General features: G+C 30.6%; 3 protein-coding genes across 3 annotated transcripts; 1 reads left to right on the forward strand and 2 right to left on the reverse strand.

Moving 5' to 3' along the window:
- The first annotated feature begins 996 nt into the window (after positions 1-996).
- On the forward strand, positions 997-5,039 carry LOC111299922 (GTP-binding protein At2g22870-like). The gene is made up of 4 exons (XM_022895444.2): positions 997-2,595; positions 2,697-2,766; positions 4,340-4,502; positions 4,608-5,039. The coding sequence occupies exons 1-4, from the start codon at positions 2,124-2,126 to the stop codon at positions 4,815-4,817; spliced, it is 915 nt and encodes a 304-aa protein (XP_022751179.2). The 5' UTR covers positions 997-2,123; the 3' UTR covers positions 4,818-5,039.
- Positions 5,040-7,898: 2,859 nt separating this feature from the next.
- Positions 7,899-8,777, reverse strand: LOC111300714 (uncharacterized). Its single transcript, XM_022896331.2, has one exon. The coding sequence runs from the start codon at positions 8,697-8,699 to the stop codon at positions 8,157-8,159; it is 543 nt and encodes a 180-aa protein (XP_022752066.1). The 5' UTR covers positions 8,700-8,777; the 3' UTR covers positions 7,899-8,156.
- A 5,832-nt stretch (positions 8,778-14,609) lies between these two features.
- LOC111299923 (U-box domain-containing protein 30-like) lies at positions 14,610-17,233 on the reverse strand. The gene has a single exon (XM_022895445.2). It carries the CDS (start codon positions 16,569-16,571, stop codon positions 15,213-15,215), a length of 1,359 nt encoding a protein of 452 aa, XP_022751180.1. The 5' UTR covers positions 16,572-17,233; the 3' UTR covers positions 14,610-15,212.
- Positions 17,234-23,727: the final 6,494 nt, after the last annotated feature.

The raw sequence follows: 23,727 nt of genomic DNA on the forward strand, positions 1-23,727 counted from the left end.
ATTTAATGATTGTGAAAAAAATTTTCAAAACTTTGAATTTTTATTTTCTAATTTTTTATTTTTAAATTATATTTAAAATAATAAAAAATGAAATTATTTTTTAAAAAAATAAATCTCAATTTTATAATTTTTTTTATTTTTTATTTAAAATAAAACTTAACCACTAAAAAAATGACACGTGATTGATTTTTCATTTAATTATTAATTTTATTAAAGTTAATAGTGGTATGAAACACACGCAAAATTTTATTTAAATATATTTTTAATTGTAAACCTTTTAATAATATTTAATTTTTATTTATATAAATTAAAATATTTAGTCATATAAATTAAACAACTATTTAAACGTTTAATTCAAATTGAACATTTTACCAAATTTAAATGTATTTTGTGTTTGAGATATTGTTATTGATAATAATTTTTATATAAAATATTAAATGCATTTTATATTTAATATATTGATATAAATTATAGTTAATAATTTTTATATTTTACATATATTTTGATAAAAAAATATAACACAAACGCATAAATGATCAAAGTCGACCATAATCAAATTCGATGGATTTTTCTTTTACATAGAAAATTTTGTGTTTCAAATAGAAAATTTTGTGTTTCAAAAAATATTTTATGTACAAAAATTGGGGGAAAATAAAGTGTACTGATTAAAAAAGATTGAGTCATCCAGATCAAGTCTTTTGCACAGAAAAACCAGGAATGAAGTCTTTTATTTCTTCCCATATGCACGCTTGACATCATAACTTATTCCAGCTCTCCACAACTTTTCAATTTTCGGCTTGTCACCAATTTATTCCCATTCGAAGCATGTTACTGATTAGTAAGCTTGTTGATCCAGACATTAAAATTTCGCGACAACCTTATGATTTTAATATGCAATTGTAAGAACACGCTTACAAATAAGAGAGAGAAAAAATGAAAAATAAAGAAAAAGGGAAATCAATACCTTCAAAAGCCCCTTGATATTTTACTATTTGAATGGAGAGAGAGGTGAGAATGAAGGGTAGCTATTTGAACAGAGGTAAAAGGGGAATGACAGGGGAGGGAAGTGAAAGGTCCAGGACTCCAGGTTGCAACCATCAAGCTGGCTTGATCGATGACGGTGGTTGCTGTAATGTTCGATAGCTGCCAAAATAAAGAAGGAAAATAAGAAAAGGAAGAAGCCAAGATTAAAGAGGAAAAGCCAGAAATCCAAAAAGGGGAAGAAAAAGTAGAAGGAAAGACAAAATGGTAGCGAAAAATTACAAATTATATATATTTTGCGGAGCAATCACTTTGAAACTAGGACCTCTATCCCAAAATTGAAAAAATTTTTAGGGTACCGTCTTTTAATCTTCTCCGTTTCTCTCAAATGTTTTCAATCAAACAATTTTTTTTTCTCGAAGTTTAGCTTATTTTCATTTTTATTTTTAAATAAAATATTTTTTATTTTTTCGACCAAACAAATTTTTTTACTTATTTTCTATTTTCTTTAAAAATAAAAATAAAAAATAAAGATATTTTCATGAACCAAACGTACACTTAAGCTTCTTTTTCTCACTTTTTGACCACTATTCATCTATAATTTCTTCACCGATTTTGCTTTATCTTAGATCAATTATCTTGTTTTTCTTTGTTTGTTTTCAATTTTCTGCACCTTCTTAGACCGCAATTCAGAAAAAAAAAAAAAAAAAAAAAAAGCAAATGGCGGTGGTTTAATATATGTGAGAAGAATTTGGTTGATATTTTATGTGTTTGATTTTGTTTACGTGGATTTGATTTTTTGTTTGTTTCTATGACATGGATATGGATCTTACGTGGCATTTGATTGGCAGCTTACAAAGCAGTCATATTATTTTTCTGTTATTTTTTGAATAAAATCTGTTAAAATGATTAATTTTGAATATTTAATAAATTTTAATAATTTGAATGGATAAATTGAAGTTTGGTGACCCAGATGGGAAAGTGAGTAAAGTTGGGTGACTAATCCTGTAATTTACTCATATTTCCCGTCCCTTCTTTTACAATTGCGAGCCCTATTCTTTCCCTCTCTTCATGTCCTGGTTCTGTGTTCTAGGCTTCCAGTAGAACAAGCACTTAACCAATCCTTCCCATAAAAAAAAAAAATGCTCCTTCGGAATCGTCTATTGTCTCTCAATTTCACTTCTTTTTTATCACCTCCTTCTCCACCTTCCAAATCACTGTCTTTTCTTTTCTCTTTCGACAAAACCATCGCCTACTCAACCCATAAGCGCCCCGACCCCAAACCTAAAGTCTCAGCTTTAAGGGCCGCAAAGCAACCGATGTCTGAACGGGCTCGGTTTGCGAAGACGGTGTTGTTCGTGCCGCCGGGGGTCGACCCAGAAGAGGTAACAGATGAAATGATATTGCCGGGTTCCAACATCGTACTCGGACCTTACGGGGGACATTCTCAGATTAAGGAAGTGGAATTTGTTAAGAGTAGCGGTCGGGCTAAGGATTGTCCCAAAGATGATCGACCCGAGTTTGCAATCTTGGGTCGATCTAATGTGGGCAAGTCTTCGCTTATTAATGCATTGGTTCGAAAAAGAGAAGTTGCTCTCACTTCTAAGAAACCAGGTGCCCCCTTTTTCAAATCTTCCCTTTTTTTTTTTTTTGCATTACTACTGAGTTTTGATTCGTTTATTTATTTATTTATTTTGAGATTGTTGAATGTGCAGGGAAGACACAGCTTATTAATCATTTTTTGGTGAATAAAAGTTGGTATATAGTGGATTTGCCTGGTTATGGGTATGTTTGGTTTCTTCTTTCAATTAGCTGCTTATTATTATGAGAATTTTTTCCTGAGTTCATGTATAAGCATTTCAAATAGTTAGTAAGCAAGAAAAGGATTGAACTTCCAATGGACCAAGCAACAAAAAAAAAAATCCTCTCCTTCCCATGTTAGTTTGATACTTTGTAATTTTGCTACTAAAATCTTTGAGCTGACTGTGATGGGTAAATATTACTATCATTATTAGCAAGTAATGGGGTGACTATTTGGTTGTAGTTCTATGGTTGAAGTTAGATTGATTTTGAGATAAAGTTTATTGTTTCTCTAAGCTTTGTTAGGCTGTAAGAATCCCTTTCTTGGAAACTCATTTTTATGAAGTTTCTATGGGCGGTTCTAATTGGCTTGACATAAGTTATAAGTATTGAAGATTAGATAAATCGAAGATTATGTTAATGTAAAGCTAAATACAGAATTATTTCTTTTATTACTCCATGTAGAACAATTTGCAGATTTATATGCCTGGTTATTTAGATTTACATGCACTTTTAGCCTGGTCCCACAAAAGAAGTCTGGACTTATGAAGGCAGAAAGCAAGGCAATACAGTATATTTACAGTTTGAATTTCTATCCAGGAATGAAAATTTCATTGCTAATTTTCACCACAGGAAAACTACAACCTGTATTAGCACATTTTTATGCCGGTTATTTAGATTATAGTTTGATATGTAAGACTAAGCCTATATTAGGCTAACATAGAATTACTAATATTCTAGTTATCTTATTCCAGGAAACCCACAACCAGAACATGAAATCTGAACCCAGTAGCCCAAAGCATTATCCATGTGCAAGAAAATAACTTAGCAAGTTATAAGCAGGGTTCCTCTCAAAGTCTCTTCGTTCTTCAATCTCATATATCTGACTTAAATAAGGCAGTTATATGCGCAAACCGTTGCTGTATTTTTGCAGTTTGGCACACAGTTTACTGAATTTTTCAAATAGTTCGCTTGTGCAGTTTCCTGCACTTTAGCACATCACTCTTTAAACTGCATAGTTTCTAGTTTGGGCTTTGAGTTTACCATATGACCTTGTTAGTTATGCTTTTGAACATTAAGCATTAATTGCTAATAAGGTATATCAAATACTCTCTATATACGTAAACTAACCAGCACAATCAATTATTCCCTCCCACCTTATTAAGTTCTCATTTTGGACTGTTTCTAAGAACGAAATCAGTCATTAAATAGATGTATTGAAATTGCTTTTCTTATTGGTTAGTTGACCCTGCTTTTGGATGTTCCTTCATGATGACTAAAGTTTATGCTTAATCTGTAATTTTTTGTCAAAAAAATCTATAATTTTTCATCACTCAGATATGGACACTTGATCCCTTTTTTCCCTTCTTTCACGAGGAAAAAGAAAAACAAACTAATCCAGTTGATGCAGAAGTCATTATGCTTTTGCTTTATACACTGAAAGAAATAACAATGACATTAGAATATAAAATAAGGACCTCCCTCTAAACATCTTGGTTATGTGCATGATGACATATTGACATAGAATATAATGGTTGAAAGGTTCAAATGTTTGCAGTTTTGCTAAAGCCTCAGATGCTGCTCGAACAGATTGGTCTTCGTTCACTAAGGGCTACTTTCTAAATAGAGAGACTCTGGTTGCTGTGCTACTTCTTATTGATGCAAGTGTCCCACCTCAGAGGATTGATCTAGACTGTGCTAACTGGCTTGGACGCAACAATGTCAGCATGTCCTTATGACAATCTTGATTTCTCTTGTTAAGTTATGCAAGGCTTTAAATTTAACTGTTTCTTACTCATTTCTCTCTTTTCCTTGCTGCATTTCAGATACCAATGACTTTTGTCTTCACAAAATGTGACAAAATGAAGGCAAGCAAAGGAAAAAGGCCTGATGAGAACATCAGGGACTTTCAAGAACTGATTAGAGAAAACTATAAGCAACATCCCCCATGGATAATGACGAGCAGTGTTACTGGTCTAGGCAGAGATGAGCTTCTCCTACATATGTCTCAACTAAGAAACTACTGGGATCAATAGGAGCGGAATTGTTAGTAAATTGATGTGTAAGTTTATTCTTAAAACTATATATTAGCATAGACAACTAACTGAACTAGTTGCATACAGATTTTTCTTTGGAATCATTTCAATTTTCCCAAAGTAGACCTGCTTAAAGTCGACAGTCTTTGTAATTTAATTTTGTGCCATGATGTAGCATACTTTTGTGTACATAATTAAAGTGTTTTTTTTTCTTTTTTTTCATGTTTTATACTTTAGAACTTAAAATTTTCTTTTGAGATGGTATAGAGGGTTCTTTTGATAAGGTAAGAAAACGTTGCAAATCAATAAGACGGAATGTGTTGGAAGCGACGGAAAGAAAGATTGGAGCAGATCCTGAAAAACAAGTCTTGTGACAGGTGATGGTGGTGAAGGAAGAAGGTGGTCAATGAAAGCGAAAAGGACGGTGGCAGAAATAATTTTGAAGAAAGAATTCCAAAAGCCAAAATTTGCCAATTTGGCAAAAGATCCAAAATGAAGTACGAGGATCATTATTTATAGGCCACTTAGAAGTTAAAAAGTGGGAAGATATGAAAATGCTTCTTACAAAAAAGTGATGGAAAACATGGGTTAATGAGAGGAAAATCAGGACGATTTAAAGCCTGTCATGTGTCACGTGCAGGTAGTAAAGCCTGGTCACATGTAGCCTAACCAATGGTAAAGAAGTAGAAGAAGCTTCTTCCAACAAAATGCAATTTAGAGTAATTTAATACCTCATCTAAAGCAGCCTTCTTTTTTTTCACTCTTGAGCGAGTATTACATAAGAACAAGACGAGCAGTCCCTCCAGTCCAGTTCCATTCCAAGTTTTTCATCCTTCATTCATTCTTTAGTATTTTTATGAATTTTACCAACTACTTTCAGCAGTTGGGTTTTCACCGGCATGCTAATCTCCCATAAAACCTGGGTTATTGTCCTCCAAAACGTCTTATATATAGTTTTTATTCTACTAAGATGTCGGCAAGGGCAATGCCTGTTAAGGAAAACGTGCCGAATTGCTCAGTCTTCATCCCCAAATTGCATAATTTTTAGTAACAGAAAACCAATCTTTATGAATCATATGAATTTTATATATATATATATATATATATATTCTTTGTTATTAGTTGTCATTTGCGGACCAATCGTCTTGGGACGTACAATTTTCCTTCTACAATGAGAACGAGTCACCCGGCCAGGTCTCCACCCACCCCCTAATTACTATTGCCTTAAAATATTGCTAACAACCCTTGTAGGCTTGTAGGGTATAGAGTGTTCACACCTATTGCCACAGTTCTGCATGAAACAAACGTGGAAATTTTTTTTTAATAGTTGGATGATCAGAAAATTATAAGAAAACATGCATGTATGGCTTTTAACATGAAAATTTTAATTGCCTCTCATTAACATATGAATAAGTTATATAACCACCTAACTGTAAGCCCATTTTGTAAATGGATAAACAAAAAGTGGATTCCCTTTTACTTTGCTACCTAAAGAGTAAAGAAATATCATGCTTGTTTATTATTATTATTAGTACAAAGGAAGTAAAATCTTAGAGAAAATCAGGAAAAAGAAATTATAAGTGTTGAAATTTGAGATTAAATCTCAAATTTGCAAAAATCTACTTCCTAATTGATATAGTTGAATTCTTTTTATAATAATATTTTCATGTTAAAAAATAATTTATGCAAAAAATTCAATTGATTCATGGATATATACGATCTCTTGCTTGTTTTATTAAAGTTCAAATCCTTTTTTCCAAATAATAAAAACAATTAATATCTTCTATTCTATTCTTCTTCCCTCATATTTAATTGATATCTATTTCTTGTTTGTGCCTTTTATCGTTTTTAATTCTTTTAAATATGCTAAGTTTTAGCCATATATATATATATATATATATCTAAGTGATACTATATGTTATAGGAAAAAATTTAGATGAAGCTTTTTAGTTGAAATTTATGAAGTTTTTTATTAAAAATGATTAAATAAAATTGAAATTGAAAATCAATATTGAAAGATTTCTTTACATAGATTAAGTGTATAAATTTTGAAAAAATTTTAATAAATTTTGATATATATTTTTAGGTAGACATTTTTAATAAAAATATCGACAGAATTTTTATCATTAAATAAGTATCAATTAAATTTGAATTATAAATAATATTTTTAATAATATTTTTTTTATGTATTATTGATCTCTACATTGAATTCTATTAATCTATTAATTTAAATTTTTTATTAAATTATTTTTTAAAAAATTTTTCATAAATTTCACCTAAAAAACTTTATATAAGTTTTGTGTTAAGTCTGACCACCTTGATGTATTTATTACCTTAACCTTAGAGAAAAAGTTGGGCATATGTATATGCAGTTGCATCATTTACTCGTAATTGGTTTCTCTGACAAGATGATGTTAGGTATGCAATTAAGTCGGTGCAAGTGGTAAAGGAGGATATTGAGTTAAAATTAATTCCATGTTTTTGGACATTGTCGAGACTTGAGAGGTTTGGTTTCGTTCAAACTAGGGTTAATCTTCCCTAATTGTTCATTGAAAGGCTTGAGCATCACCATGCATGAATCCTTTGTTGACACTTTGACACCACCTTACTTCTTCAGTTACATGGTTTGAGTATAACAATTCATCATCTTACCTTCTATCATTGGATCCCTCTTTGTTTCATTATGAGCTATTGTCCTTTTTTTTTCTGGATAATTAATGAGCTATTATCTACTCTAGACAACCCCATGATTTAGAGGGACATTTTGCAGAGGACAATCCAAAGTTTCTCCATCTCTAAAATTTCCCCCTTTCCAATGTTCTTCCTGATCATTAAGGGATATATAATTCCAATTGGGTACTACCTGTCTTAAAATGCTTAAGCATGTCAAGGATCAATATTTCTCTCCTCTCGACCTCTCAATCACACTTAATTGCTCAGTGGTAATGCTTCCTCACCATAGATGTAGCCCTAAACCAGCAAAATCAATCTCCTTTCAACCAAACTATAAAAAGAAAAAGGAATTAAAGAAGAATAGAAGGGAGGCAAGTGTTAAATGAAAAGGGATAACTACTCTTGGGAGACTAGGAAAAGAACTTCTTGAAACCAATTACAGAAAAATAAAGTGGTACATATATATTGTAATGATCAACAGATGAAGACTTGTTCAACATAATTAGTTCTACCAGTTATTAAAGTACTACAACAAAAGAATGTAGTTTTAATCTTACATACATTCTCTTTAAGCTTAAGCAAGAATGAAAAAAGAGAAGCATCTTCGAAATTTGCCATAACTATCAGGATTTATAGTAATTAAGTTTTGGTGCCTGATATATATTTTCAAGGAACGGTGCTTTGCTCCAAGCTGGACATGGTTCCAGGACTCAGAATAGGGAAAGAGAACCAATTATAAGAAGATGGGGAAAAGTTTAATCCAAGTGAGTTCGGTGTAATTATCGCATTATCTGAGAATTTCTGGTCCTGGGGTTTCATATGATCTAATTCAGAGAGCGGATGCAATGGTGCAGAAACTTCTGTCCTAGACAATGGCGATGGTGCAACGTAAATAGGGGGAGGTGCCACTCTTTGGAGACGCTGTTGAGGCAGCTGAGACAATGACGACGACGACGACTGCTGATGAGATTGAGATATGAACTCAGGTGCACCAGTAAGCTTTTGAACCAAGTCCCGGAAGTTTATAGGGTCGACCCTGTAAATTTTACATGGTGTTGGTGGCAGTGGTGCAATTGGCTTCTTAAAGGGCTTTGCCAATGGCTTACGCACCGAATGAAGCGATGCATGAAAAGGCTGTGCAACCTTTAACCCTCCTCTTCCTTCTTGTAAAGCCGACGAAGAAGAAGAAGAAGAAGAATAAGCTTCCATAGCGACAGCCTCTTAATAGAAGATCAATAGGTACGTGCGAAGCTTTTTGAATAAAGCTGATGCAGCTGAAATTTTAGAACGCGGAGACTCCTATATATAGAAAATAAACAAAATTATGGGCAAAGATTGCACGAATGAGGACAAAAATATAATTAAAAAAGGCAAACGACGGTGGTATGAATCCGCTGTGGGGACTGGCTGATAAACAAAAATTCAAACTTTCTTTTATCAGCAGCCGGCTAGTACTTACAAATTACATAGGCAGCCCGGTCAAAGTACCTGAATTTTGACCCCTTTTTTTGGATTATAATTCAGAATTTTTTATAGTTCAATTTATTAAAAATTAGTGATTAATGACGGCAAAATTAAATATATGTATAATATATATAGTATAATAAATTGTGAGAGTGATAGGCAGCTACCATGAGAGGAAATTGAAGCAAATATTTGGAGGATGTGTTAGCTCGTGGGGGTGGACCAGCCGCCTCAATTATAGTTAGTATCTTTTGACCCGAATAAACAATTGCAATACCTATATCTCATATCATGCTCCACTCATTCCTTTGATATTGATATTTATAATTTACCTCCATTTTCTTCAAGCTTTTCGTTTCCAAATCCATAAAATAATCTGAAGTTTTACTTCTTTGAAACATATGCATACATAGAAGCTTCCTTTAATGCATGTATTAACTGTTGAATCAAATATTTAAGTGTTCATCTTAATATTTTTTAACGAATAAAATTGGTGAGAAAAAAATCGATTGATTATTATATAATCTAATATTAATAAATTTATGTAAATTAAAGGAAAACAAAATAATGCAAAGATATGTTAGTGTTAGTGACGTCTGAAGTTAGTAACAATCTATTTCCATCATCAATATTTGATGAATACTCTCTTGTCTTTTTGTTCAAATACATCATTTTGCTTGATCGTTCTTATGAATAGTAGTGCTATTTCACTGTTGACAATTGGATTGATGGTGACATCTCATCTCTATGAGATAATAAGAAAATATTTAAATATGAGTGATAAAGTTTCAAACATGATTAAAATAATATGATTCAAACTTTGCGAAAAGTACTAGAAATTCAAATTGAAGAAACTTGAATTGAACATGAAAGTTTACATGGGATACTATAGTATTTAATTTGGATAACAATAAAACCAAAAGCAATTATGGAGATGAATATATCTCACAAATTAAAATTTCCTTTATGTTTAAATCATACTTATTAGGCCAATACTTTTTAAGCTAAAAGCCTAAAATAGGACCAAATTTTTGAGACCCACAAAAGGAAAGTAGTCTAGATAAGTTTCAAGAAATGTTATCTGTACAATATTTGTCTTAGTGACCGGGTGTTGTTCACAAGTGAAAAAGCCAAACATACATTATATCATATTCAGAGTCATGTAATTATGTGTTTGTTACACCTTAATCCCATATCAAGATAATTTGAGTTTTTGTTATGATATACATAGAGATAAAAAAATCTAAACTTGTGATGTGCATTTTATTGGATAAAATTATGAAATTTTAAGTTAAAGCAGACAATATCTCACAGGTTAAGTTTGGATCTTCGTAAATGATTTCAGAACGGTCACTAGTCATATAAGAGCTAAGTATTACACTGTGAAAGTCACCTCTGGAATCTTGCGAGAGCTAAGTGATGTACGATGGAAGCCACCACTAAAATCTCAATGTTTAATGTGATTTTGTGATCTGTATGTATTTTTTGTTGAGCTTGCTTAACATTTGGTGTGATTCGATGGATCTATTTGCTTTGTATTAGGTTTGATGAAGACAACAAGCTTTAACAGAAGAAATTTATAACGCCTCAATCTTACGTCGGGATAATATGAAGTTTTGCTATGATATATATGTAAATGCTTAAACCTAAACAGATAAAGTACATTTTGTGAGACAAAACCATAAGACTTTTGAATTAAAGTGGACAATATTTTACAAGTTAGGTGCAGATCTCTATAGTTTCAAAATATAAGAGGTTGAAGGTAGATCTGACAAATCCGTGTCATCATATCATATTTCATATCAGACACGATTTCAGATATAACACGAATAATCTTGATATGAATATAATATGAATACTTAAATGATACAAATAACTTAAACATGAATGCGATAAATTTATTATATACGTTACACACAACACGATTAATATATTTTAAAATTAATTTATACCAAAATAGCACAATAAGATACGATTAACATGATTATATACAAATAATATGATTGCATACGATTAATCCATTTATTAAAAAAATCAATTAAATGAATATTTAAACAAAAAATTATTTAAAAATTAAAATTTTATAATTTATTTAAACATCAAAATGAAACGATAAATACAATTATTAGTTTATTTTTAAATAAATTAAAATAATTTTTAAAATTTTTATGTTATAAATAATACGTTATTTTAAATATATCATTACTATTTAATAAGAATATGATTCAAATAGTATCGTGTTTTAATTATGTCGACACGATTAAGATACAAAATATAATTATACTAAACCTTTACATAATTTTTTTCTTATTATTTTTTTGTTGTGTTATTGTATCGTGTTAAAAATTATCACATTTAATTGATGGTAAGAATTAAAGGACTAGTTCAACTCACCTTACACTGGCTCGTAGCAATCCTAATTGATTTCACTACCTTCTTCCTTACCTAGTTACTAATTTGACTATAGGAATACATCCTAAAGTTCTAACTCCAATGACTTTTTTATCATTCTTTTCTTTTTTACAGGTTGGCGAGCCCTTTTCCTTAAATTACCTATGAATCTTATCCTATCAACCCACAAACACCTCAACGATTCTATACATGGAACACTGAATCTTTACATTATATTTTCCTAGCTACTTAGTACTTATTAAAGAAATTTGAATTTTCTACTAACTAATCTTGAACATCAAAATAAAAAAAGTTTAATACGTTTATAACCTATGGGTATCTAATTAACAAGTTAATTACTTAGCCTGTTTGGTGAAAAAATCACTTTAATTATGCTGCAGGCAGCAGCCTAAAGCTAGAAACCTTAAAAGCCCAATTGATGTTATGCATCTAGCTTTTTAATTTTGTCTTGCTTATAATTTATGATCAATAAAATAAATAAATTTAGCAAGTGTCACTTAATTTATTTAGAAATTATATATTAGATTCAACTAAAATTTATTAAAATTCACATCCAAATTCAATCTTTAACCTTATATTTAAGGGGTTGAATCAATTCACTCCTTATATTCTAACATTAGTTATTAGTACAAACATGGCTAAGATTAACTATTAGAACCTAAAAATTTTGTCATAAAAACTTAATCCATATGACTCAGTTATATATTGATTAAAAAAAAAAAACAAATAATAAAATTTTAATTAAAATATATATAATGAAATTATTCATCTTCCTAACTGCCACATTTTTCTTATATGTAACATTCATGAAATCTTATCCGAACAGAAGGAATTACGAACATAGTTGTGTGGCAGAATTCAATACAATCGCAGAACAGTCATATTACGCAATTGATTTTGCATGAATAGCCACGAAATGATTCAATCATGGGAACACGTGAGCCAAAGTAGGGGAAGCAACAATTTCTCGTGAACCAATCACGGGGGTCTTGTATATATACATTCAGCATGAAGAATCGTGTTCAATCTCAAACACGCTTCTTTCTTGTTAGTATAAAATTTTTATTAAAAGAATTCGCTAATTTCTCTTTCCCTTTTCTCCCAATTTACATTGTCTGAAGAAAAATAAATTCGATCTTTATAAAAATATTTCGAAAATAAAATCTCAAATATATCGCATTGACGTGAAAAAATGCATTTTTCATGGTTTAGCAGAACCATATGCTATGAATTATGATTCCATTTTGACAAAAGTATTCAAAGGTAGCTGTCGGGTTATGTTAATTTGTTTTGTTCAAATCAGCCTCTAATCCTTGTCAAGCATGAATTTAAGATGCCGATAAATAAGTCTGTGGATAAGAACTTTCTGGTGACTAAAATGCTTACCGAAGGCTGCTGCAGTGCGACAGCTGCGCGTTGCCGTCCCTTTTTTACGGAGTCAACAGTCTTTAAGCAAGAGGTGGCTAAGCCCCAAAGAAATCTCCAAGTGCAATTTTAAAAGTCTATATTTAAAGCAAGAGAAGAAAGAAGCTTGAGATGGCAAGGACATCATGATTATTAATCATTTAATCGTAATAATATTAATTGTCCTACTTAATTAAGGTTTGAATGATGTAATGTAAAAAAACCCAGTTTTTCAGTTACAATTCTAACCCTTTTCTCCACATTCTAGCATTTCCATTTTCTCTGAATCTAAATAAGATTGTAAAGTGGATCATATCGCTTTCAATATGTCGTTTAAGCTTTGAGTTTTGGTTACAGAAATGGATCAGGAACATGCACCGTGCAATCATGGTGGCAACTCTGATACAAAGAAGGAAAAGGAGACTGCCTGCCTTTCCAGTTTCCACCATCAAAGTCTCATTCAAATTGATGCAAAAACTTGTTGTCATGCGGTCACTGATTCTCTCAATCAAAAACAGGATAATTATCCCTTTATTCAGTATTAAACAATGGCAAAAGGTTTGAAAATACTCTATCCTTTATTCTTTATCAATCATAATCATTTGGTCTTAAATTGAATGTATCTTCTAATAATGGTGCTGCCAAGACCCCACAAGATTTGACGGTTAAAGCAGCCCCACTAAACATTGAAAAAAAAAAAGTATAATTATATGCAAATAAACAAAATATAAAAGGGAACCAGAAAGTTCAGGCTTGAAAAAAACACACTCAAATGAACGTGACAGTAAGTAAATCCGGTAAATTTAATCATAAAAATGTGTACAAAAGTAAGAGGAGTTTAAATTTTAAAATTAACAAATATATTTTATATTTAATGGTTTCATACAGATTATAATATTATAATTTTATATTTATTTAATATGAAACAGATATGGTATAAATATACATAGTAATAAGCACTGCAAAGTCATTATAATTGGAACAGAAGAGATTCTTGATGGCTTCTCGTTAAAGTATTGAGCAATTTTATTTCCATGGTTGTGGGTCTCAACGGCCATTCAAAGATGCCGTGCCAATGGGGGGCCCTTAATTGCAGGTTCCCTTTAGAAGGCAATATGGAAGGGGGGATCTTTCCCTTGGTTTCTTGACGTTGAATCAAACCAAAGATAGAGCGAAAGAAGGTAATGGAGTACTAAAGAATAGTTGTACAAAGCCAAAAAAAGTATCAGTTAGCCCCCACTACAAGTCCTTGAAGATACATGAAATGATGAAAGGGGAAGCTTTTATTTTTGTATTAATTTTATTTTAAATATAACCAATTCATGTAAAAAGTTAAAAACCACTGAATTGACGTAGAAATTTCTTCATTCCAACTCAGATTAACGCACTTGTTTCAGCAGAAGCATTAATGACTCAGGGTGGGCTGCAGTCTCAAACCTGAGCTTCTGCTGATTTCAAACAGAAGTTTTCTTGCCAATCCGTGCAGTGATAGTTCTCAACTTTCTTTTCATTTCATTTCATTATAACAGTGATTGAGAGAGAGAGAGAGAGAGGTGACAATGGGTGCCGTCCTCAACTTCTTCCACAAAGGGACATATAAACTACAAAAAATGGACCCCCAAAATAGTAATAGTTCAACGCATGTGTACAAAAGCTAAGAAGACCGTCTTTTTACTTTTCCTTTTTCTAAATTCTAAACTTGCAGATTGCAACCAGGAACATGGAGGCCCGATGATTTGAAACAAAAGCATTTATTAATTTTTCTTTGAAGGGACTGTAAAGGCGATGATATCAGAATCTTATATGGATGAAAACTGCAGAATGAAGAATAAGAGCAAATGAAAAAAGAAATGATTAATTTCATTGTACACATTGAATAGACAACCGAACTCCAAAGGCATTCCAGTTTCTACAATTGTGGAGTTAAAAGCAAAACTCCAACTAAAACACAAGCCGAAAATTTCCAAGGCCACTACCATAGGAACAACTTGGCGGAGAGAAGGGCCCAAGGACCAAAGCAATTCTTTGTCTATTACAATTGTAATTGCAAGCTCCAAAGTCTTGCACAAATTGCACTCCTCTTACATGTATTGCCATCCAACAATATACCCCAACATGAATCTATTACACAAACATTTTTACATCATTTCTTCTTTTGGGGGGTTTATTTGACAAGGCATTGGAAAAGAGAACTTGACATAATTCCATTGCAGCAAGATATGTGTTTTTCTTGTCCAAATTATGAGTGTTGTTTAAGTTGAATCAATTGCTGGAATTGAAGTTCTTAAATATATACAAGAGAGCTGATTCATACCTCAAACCCCCATCTCAAATGATGGTTCATTCTTGGAAGTTTTGTTGACCCAAATAGGGTAGGCCCTCTTACTCCCTTGCTTTCATTAGCAAAAGCCTTTGAGAAAGATCGCAAGCAAAATTTTCCTCTCATTGGATTGTCCTAGTGAGCTTGCACTTTGAAATAAAGATGGTGTCTGTATAATTTAGGCTACATAACTTCAAGAGCTCTGCAGACCTTTGCTTCAAGACAGGATTGCAACCACTCTGAATCACGAGAAGCAGCTTTGCTGCTAAACCTGCTTCTAAAGCAACTGAGGAGCATTCCTCAGGAGCAAGTTTACATACAGACCACAAAATTGACAATGCATATTGAGTACAGCTTTCTGAAACTCTCATCAGCAGCCTCACCATATTCGGAATTGTGTTTGCACAATCCTTCAATGCTACTTTTCCCTCCGGCAGAGCAGATAATGTATCCAATATGAAAAGGGCTAATTCTAAGCAATCAGGCTCCAAAGCAGGCAACAATTCTACCAATTGAGAAACGGCTCCAATACTCACAATCAAGCTCCTGACTTGTTTATGCAAGCATATAGATCTGAGGAAGCTAAGTCCAGGCAAAATTCCATTTGAGTGCCTCTTATCTTTCAGTAAGCGCATTAAACCAACCAACAGCCGATGGCTGGAGATGCTTTCTGACCGAAATTCCTTCTCCTCCATCAACTTCTCCATCAATCGCGTACAATTGATCCTTGTCTCCACTGAACCTTCATTCAGCATATCCACCATCAATGAAATCGTTGTCGGCTGCATCAAATTAGTTTTGGACTCTGAATCAAGCTCCAAATTGACAAGAATACCAATTGCTTCTGAACCAACTGCATGGGACGTAAATGGGCCTAGCAAGGATGAAATTACAGAAACCCCACCTTCATCAACCACCGTCTTCCTAGCCGCAGCATGTGCTGCCACAACTTGCTTCAGCTCCTTCAAGGCTTGAATCCTGGCTTGACCCTTAACCTTCTTCAATGCCTCCAGATGCTCACTTACTCTTCCTTGCACATCCTCTGATCTCTTCTTCATAAGTGAATACTTCTGCGAAAACCAAGTGTAAATCAAATGGTAAAGGGTTCTATTTGGGGTAATCGAATCATCCCAAAGCTCCTGCATTGTAGTGGGGCAAGTATAGTGCCCCAAATTGAACCATTTGAGAATGTTGGACCTCTCATAAGTTTGGCCAGTACAAAGGGTAACAGGGTCTTGCATTGGCTCAAGGGAGATTGGACAAATAAACACCGAAGGAATCTCAGGTATATCAAGCTCTTCAATCATTTTCTTCAAATCCAATTTCTCACCAACAGCAGCAGCAATGACTTCACCACCAACAACACCACCCAAAACCCCATCTTTAACAGCAGTATCCAGATCTAGAACCTGCCCATCACCACTGCCATCAAATCCAGCAACAACAAACCCATCCCTCTTTGAGGGTTGAAACATAGGCATCTTTGAAACCCTCCCTTTTCCAAAAAAAAAAAAAAACAACACAGATTCTCAAGGAACCAAAAAAGAAAGATTTTTCCCCCAACACCCTCTAAATTCACTGCAGTGATAAGCACCCTTAAAGGCACATTACATCTAGGTTATACATAAAAGATAAGAAACAACTACTCGATTTTTCTCTCATGGACAAATCATAAAGCAAGAAAAAATACCCTCTTTTTTTTCCTCTTTATTGTACAAACTCACACATATCTATCTCAAAACCCTGCTCCTTTCCCTTTGCTTTATCCTGATTCTTTTTCTATGGTCAAAAGTCCCTCATTTTACCATCATCATCGTAATAATAATATCACTAATAAACACTCAACAATCAAGCTCCCATCTTTCATTTGTTGTTCAAGCTTCAAAAAAGAAAAAACAGAAAGGGTTTGCTTGGAATCACCAATCCTTCGAAACAAAAAAGATGATACTAATAAAGAGAGTAGTCAAAGATCAACAGTGAAAACGTAGTACAAAAGCCAATCAATTAGCCTTTTTTGTCCTAACCCAACCAAAACCGGTACAGAAATTTAGAAAAATGTAAAAACTACCCAGATAAGAAAAACTTGAAAATTTTCGAGATTTACTGAAGATTATTAGGAGAAAAAATTTATTGTCGAAACAGGTCATACTAACAAAGAGAGAGAGAACTGCGGGGAAAAGCCATAGAGCATATCAGTAACTATAATTACACTATAATTAATTAATTAAAATTTAAAATTATGTAAGATTTATTAAAATATTATATAAATTTTCACATAATTTTGAATTACAATTAGATAATTATTATATTATAATAAAAATTGTAGTTGAAATATTCCCGTCTTCAAAGGCTTCCTTACTGCTTTCTTTTGGGGCAGTTTTTTGGATAAAAATAAAAAATTAAATTAATAAAAAAAATTTCACGGAAAATAATAAAAACTAATTACATTATCAAAGTGGCAATAAATTAAAGGATTTTTTTTTTTGCTATTTTTTCTTCTTTAAATGAAGGAAATAGATTTTTTTCAGTTTTTTACCAGAGAAAAAAGAAAGTTGAAATCTATCAGGTTACCGGGAACTACGGGTAGTAGCCGGTAATTATGCCCCTCGACCCGCGCACCACACGTGCGGTTATATCAGTTCTTTGCCGTAACGTAATCTCCCGCTACTCCTTTTTTTTTTTTTTTTTAATTCTTAATTTAGCTTTAACTTTCAACTTTTATATTACGCAATTAAATTCTCTTAACGCCAATTTTCAATGTCTTTTAAATATTTTAGTTTCAAATTTATAATTTAATTCAGATAATTCATATCATTATTTTTAAAAATAATATTTTCTATGCTTTTTTTTTTAATTTTAACTATGATAATTTTTTATCGACTTTAAAAAACTTTAAATTAACTGTAAAAATTAAAAGACTACTCCAAAAAATAGTTTTATTTTTTGTTTCTAGTAAATTTAGCTCGGGATACTGAATTTTCTTTTTATCAAATTTTTATTATTTAAAAAGGTTACTGTAAAAAACAAAAAGAAAAATGGATTCAAATCTTTAAGATTATAATCGGATGTCTTAGAACTTTATCCACATATGTTATGTGGACATAATTCAGTTCAAAATTTATTAATGTAAAAAACTAAAGATATTTGAGTATAAAATTGATCATAATTTGATTTTACTCAAATTAATCGATTGAATTGTTTTGATTTTATTAATCGATTGATCATCGAATTAATTTCAATCAGTTGATAAAAATGTTTTAGAAAAATTTTAATTTTTGATTAATTTAGTTTAAAATTTTTAATTGAAATAAAATATAATCCAAATATAAAATAAAAAATATATTAAATAGATTATTTAATTTCATAAGTTGTTAGAGTTTTTAATATAATACTTTGGTATTTAAATATTTTATTAGATAATTTTATTTAATTTATTTAAAATGTAATTTAACTTAAATATATTTATTATTCGATTAATTAAAAAAATTAACCTAATTAATCCAATTAAATTCAGTCTTTAATTTTTAAAATTTATAAATTCAATTTAATTAATAAAAATAATATAATATAATTCAATTAATTTGATTTTGAATAATTTGATTCAAAATTAATTGAATCGACTGAATGATCTCTTTTATTTCAACTAATCTTATTAGTGCTTAGCATGGAGTTAAAAATTTTGGAGGCTTTAACCTCATTTAAAAGCCAAAAAAAGAAAGTTCAAGCATTGCCCTTTTACATAAGACATCTAATTATAATGATTTTGTACCATACGTTAAAAATAATAGTTTAAAATTTAAATTGTAAATTGCGGAGAGAATGAGATGTGACTGACTATACATTACTATACATATGATTGTTACTCTAGAAACTGTGTGGGACATGTGAGAGTATTGATGATATTAATAATATAATAGTTAAAAGGGAAAAGATCATATTCGCTATTTAAAATTCAATAAAAATTTTATTTTTTTTATTTAAGGGTGATAAAGGAATTTTTAATTAAATTTATAGTTAAAATTTAATGATTAAAATTAAATATAAGATATATAAAAATTAATTAAAAATATTAAAATAATTTAAAGTCCAATTTCACTACAGTCCATCAAACCCCCACGGGCTGATATGAAAAAAAAAAATCAGTCTTTACTCTTTGTTCTATACCCTTTACTTAAATCCACATCTCGAATTAAAAAAATCGAATATTTCAGCGTCACTATTTTACTAAAACCAAAGGTTTTTTTTTTTTTTTTTCCTTCTTTTTAAATTCTCATTACAATTAAAAAAAACATTTCAGACAAAAAAAATCCTCGTGGGGCCCACTACGAGGAACTTACCCAATTCTCACTATTTTTTTCTATTTTAAGTGGTTTATTTTAGGTAAAGTGCCAGTTAAACATTTGACCGTGACACTTTTTGCTTTGACTGTACGCCTCTCCCGCCTTTGCGTCCCCCCCACTTCTAGCCCAACCAATCACATCCCCCCACGTGACTCTGGGAACAGTGTCCCCAGACTCGCCTCTTTGGTTACCCCTAATTTTTTTAATAATTAACTAAATTAATTAATTTAAATAAAAATTTTTTCTTTCCAATGGTTTCTTCAACTTTCTTTTGATTCTGGCAGCTGTGGGTGTATAGTGGTAGGGTACAATTAGGGTTGGAAACTTTGGTGGTTAGGTTTTCAAAGAGTTGGGTAGGAAATTGGGGATATTGGTAAATTTTTAATTAAATGAATTAATGTTTGGCCAAAAAATTAAAATGAATTAATGGATTTAGGTTTAAATTGAATCATAATAATAAGGGTATTAAATATTTGAGTAGGTTTCAAACAGACAAGATCAAAAGAGGTTAGATTAATTTATTTTAAGGTTTGACAGCTATTTTTATTTGGATTCATCTTTTTTTTTCATGTAATATCAAACATGAACAGAGTGTAAATAGTTATGTGATATATTGATAAAGTATTAAATTTTTTAATTTAAATGATTATAATTAAAATTTTGACAACCACTAACATTAAAAAAAAAAAAAAAAGGTGGGGTGAGTTTATTCCAAGATTGATAAAAAAAAAATGGAAGAAATCAAGAAATGGGTTTTAAATGAATTTCAAATCTATTTCGTTTAAGAAGTCTAAAACCATTAGGAAATCAAATAAGCATATGCTTCCCATATAGGGTGTCACGTGACCCACAATATTTTTATTATTTTCAGCCGTCATTGGTTTTTTACAGTGGGTTTTTTATTTTTTATTTTTCTTGTTTGTGACTTTTTCGGATAATCATTTTGAATCTTAATTATTTTGAAATATAAATTTGATAATCTTATTAAAAATAGACATATGGTACTCATCATAATTTCTAATGTATTTTCTTATAGCTTTTAATATATTGATGAATGATGAATTAAATCATTAAAAAAGTATTGAGATATCTTTACTTATGTGATCTTGATCAATTACTTAACAAATATATTAAAAAAAAAAAGTTAGGAGATGTGTGCAAAAATACGAATTGAAAAAAAAATTTATAGAGAGAATATTAAAAGTAATATATCTTTGAATGAAAATTTGCAAATTAAAAAAGAAATAATGATGTAGCATATATTATTTATAAGCTTAAAATGTATAGGATAATTTTGATGCATAAATAATTTATAATTATTGGGATTTTAAAATTATTTGAATTTTAAATGTTGTGTATATCTAAAAAAATTATTTAAATTTTAAATGTCATACATATTTGGAAAAGTTGAGTTGAAAAATAAATTTTGTATCCTTAAATAGAATAAAGCATATATAAATTAAAGGATTTTGATAAAGTTAATCTATGTAATTTTAAAACATTGAAAATTTGATTAGATATATAAGATTATTTGATAAATAACATAAAATTAATAATTATTCCTAAAAACTTATATGTCAAATATGTAAATTACCTACACGGCAGACCTTCTTTGAATATTTATTGTTTCGAGTTTATTATGAAAAATATATAGAATAGTGGGCAATGCCCGTTAACCTCCAAAACCCAACCCAAGCCCGAACCCAAACTCAAAAGGTCTAGTTAATGCCTTATGGCCTTTGGGTCACATGGGGTTGAATGTGGATTACTCATAAATATGTGTAAATAATATATTATTATTCGTAAGTTATTATTCGGATTCGATTTGAATAAAATTCAAATTCGATTCGATTATTATCGAGTTGAGCTCGAGCTCGAGTAGTTTGATTCATCGATTGAATCGAGTTCGAGTATTCTTATATTCAGCTCAAGTAGCTCGTGAGTCTAATCGAGCTTTTATATTTAAATTTTTTTTATTATTTTAATTAATAAAATATCTCAAATTCAAACTCGAGCACAAATAATCGAGCTATTTGTCGAGTATAAGAATCAAGCTTATTTTTACATATTTTCAAACTTAATCGAACGAGTTCGAATAGTTCGAATTTGATCACGAATCGAGTTCGAACTAAAAAAATAAAACTCGATCGAATTTAAACTGAATATCAAACAGCGAGTTAGATGTTGAACTCGAACTTTTTATTGTATCGACTCGATTCGATTATACTCATATTCATAAATCATGAGTTTTTCTTTTTCTTTTTTTTTTTTAATAAAAGTCAAACGTTTAACGAGATCAGATTTTTAGAGATTACAGATTAAAAATGATTTAGACAGATAATATTTTCCTAAGTCAAATTAAGTAAATATTAGTTCGGGAGTTAAGGGTAAATAAAAATTTTTTAATAAAAATGAATACCAACAAAAATTCGTTAATGGATAGTAAGGTAGATGCATTCAACGGCAGGTAAAAACTTAAATCAATAAAATATAAGTATCTTTTGTATGTTTCTCACAGCCATGACTGCAACAAGTACTCATGGTCTAATGGATAAGCTGCTTAAGGGATAAAGTTTCTGACTTCCAAACAGGCAATTGTGGGTTCTGGCTGTGCTTTGCCACGTTCAGTTATCAGTGATTTCCCAAGTATAACTCTTTTAACTTTTTCAATTAATAAACAAACAAACTTTCACTAGTCAAACACACCGAATTTATTTTGCTTGGTGAGGAGGCCTAGAATCAGCATCCTGTTTTACACCATCCATAGATTTTTTGGGTCAAGACATTGACAAATCTTGTTGTGCATTAAGTGGTTGAGGGCAGGTCAGGTGCATGTGATATAATCACCATCCTGTTTACATTCTAGCTAGGATTTTGAAGCCAATGTCTCTGATTGAGGTGTTTTAGGGTTTAAAGGATATATTGATTTTTTTATTAGAGATTGTTATTAAATAATTAAAGATTTTTTTTGAATTACTTTGATATGTTAAATATAAACAATATTACATTAGTTCGATTACTTATCAATTTATCTTAAAAATCTCTCATCTTTTTTATATAAATAAGATCGTTTAGGTACTTTTTTATTTTATTTTTTCTACTTTTTAGTCTTATTCTGACTTTTTATAATTTGACTTCTTATTTGAGCATTTGAGTATAAATGCAGAGAATAATTTTTAACCACTTTTTTTCTTTTTTATAATTTCAAAGATTTGGTTCTTAGAACTTAACACAAACAGTATCTAAAGTTAAATATTTTCAGCATATAAACTTGTTTAAGATCTATCATTTTCTGTGAATTTGCTGGCATTGACTTCTTATCCATTTTGTACAAAAAAACATGGGCTGTAGAATTTTGATTAAATTAAATCAATGAAACTCTCTTTCAAGTCATGAAGAAATTTCAACTATTTTAACGAGTTAAACACAAATTATGATTTATAAGAGTTAGGATGTAATCGATCGAGTTCGAATCGATATAATATTAAATTTGATTTTGAGTTCGACTTTAAATTTAATGCTCAAAATTTAATTTGAATTTGATTATATATATATTTTTTAATTTGAGCTCGATTTAAAATATAAATCGAGTTACATAAGCTCATTCGATTAAGCTCGATTAACATATAAAAATAAACTTAATTTTTATATTTGACAAAAGTTCGATTATTTATATTTAAATTCGAATTTGAGATATTTTATCAATTAAAATAATTAAAATATATTAAAATATAAAAATTCAATTATATTTTCGAACAACTCGAATCGAGTATAAAAATATTTGAATTTAACTTAATCGATAAGTCAAATTACTCGCGTTTGAATTTGACTCGATAATAATCAAATCGAATTCAAATCTAAATAATTTGTGAATATTAATATATCATTTATACATCTAACAGCCCACAAATATCACTATAACAAAAACTTATCCACAAAAGTTGAGGCTTTTGAGGGCATGAGCTGAGCATCTCTTCAGCCTTGGCAGTTAAACTAATTGAAATCTTCCACTGGATTTTCATGGAGCTCCTCATTTTTAATAAAGCTTCCTGCTTCAAACAAAGCTAATAACAGTAAGAATTGAACAAGTTTTAAGTCTTCACTTGAATTATTCAAGCTCTAGTATGTTTTAATCATCCTTTTTAAATCACGAGTAAGCAGTTCCATTTAGATGCAACCAGCTTAACTTACTGACGACATAGTCAAACTCTTTGGTTCATGAATTAAATGGACGTAATGATTGTCTGTAACTTCATAAAAAAAAAAAAAAAAATTATCCAGCCAGCCAGCTGAATGC

This window comes from Durio zibethinus, chromosome 18 (assembly GCF_047325235.1).
Source record: "Durio zibethinus cultivar Kanyao isolate XHJ-2024 chromosome 18, ASM4732523v1, whole genome shotgun sequence".
Taxonomy (NCBI): Eukaryota; Viridiplantae; Streptophyta; class Magnoliopsida; order Malvales; family Malvaceae; genus Durio; species Durio zibethinus.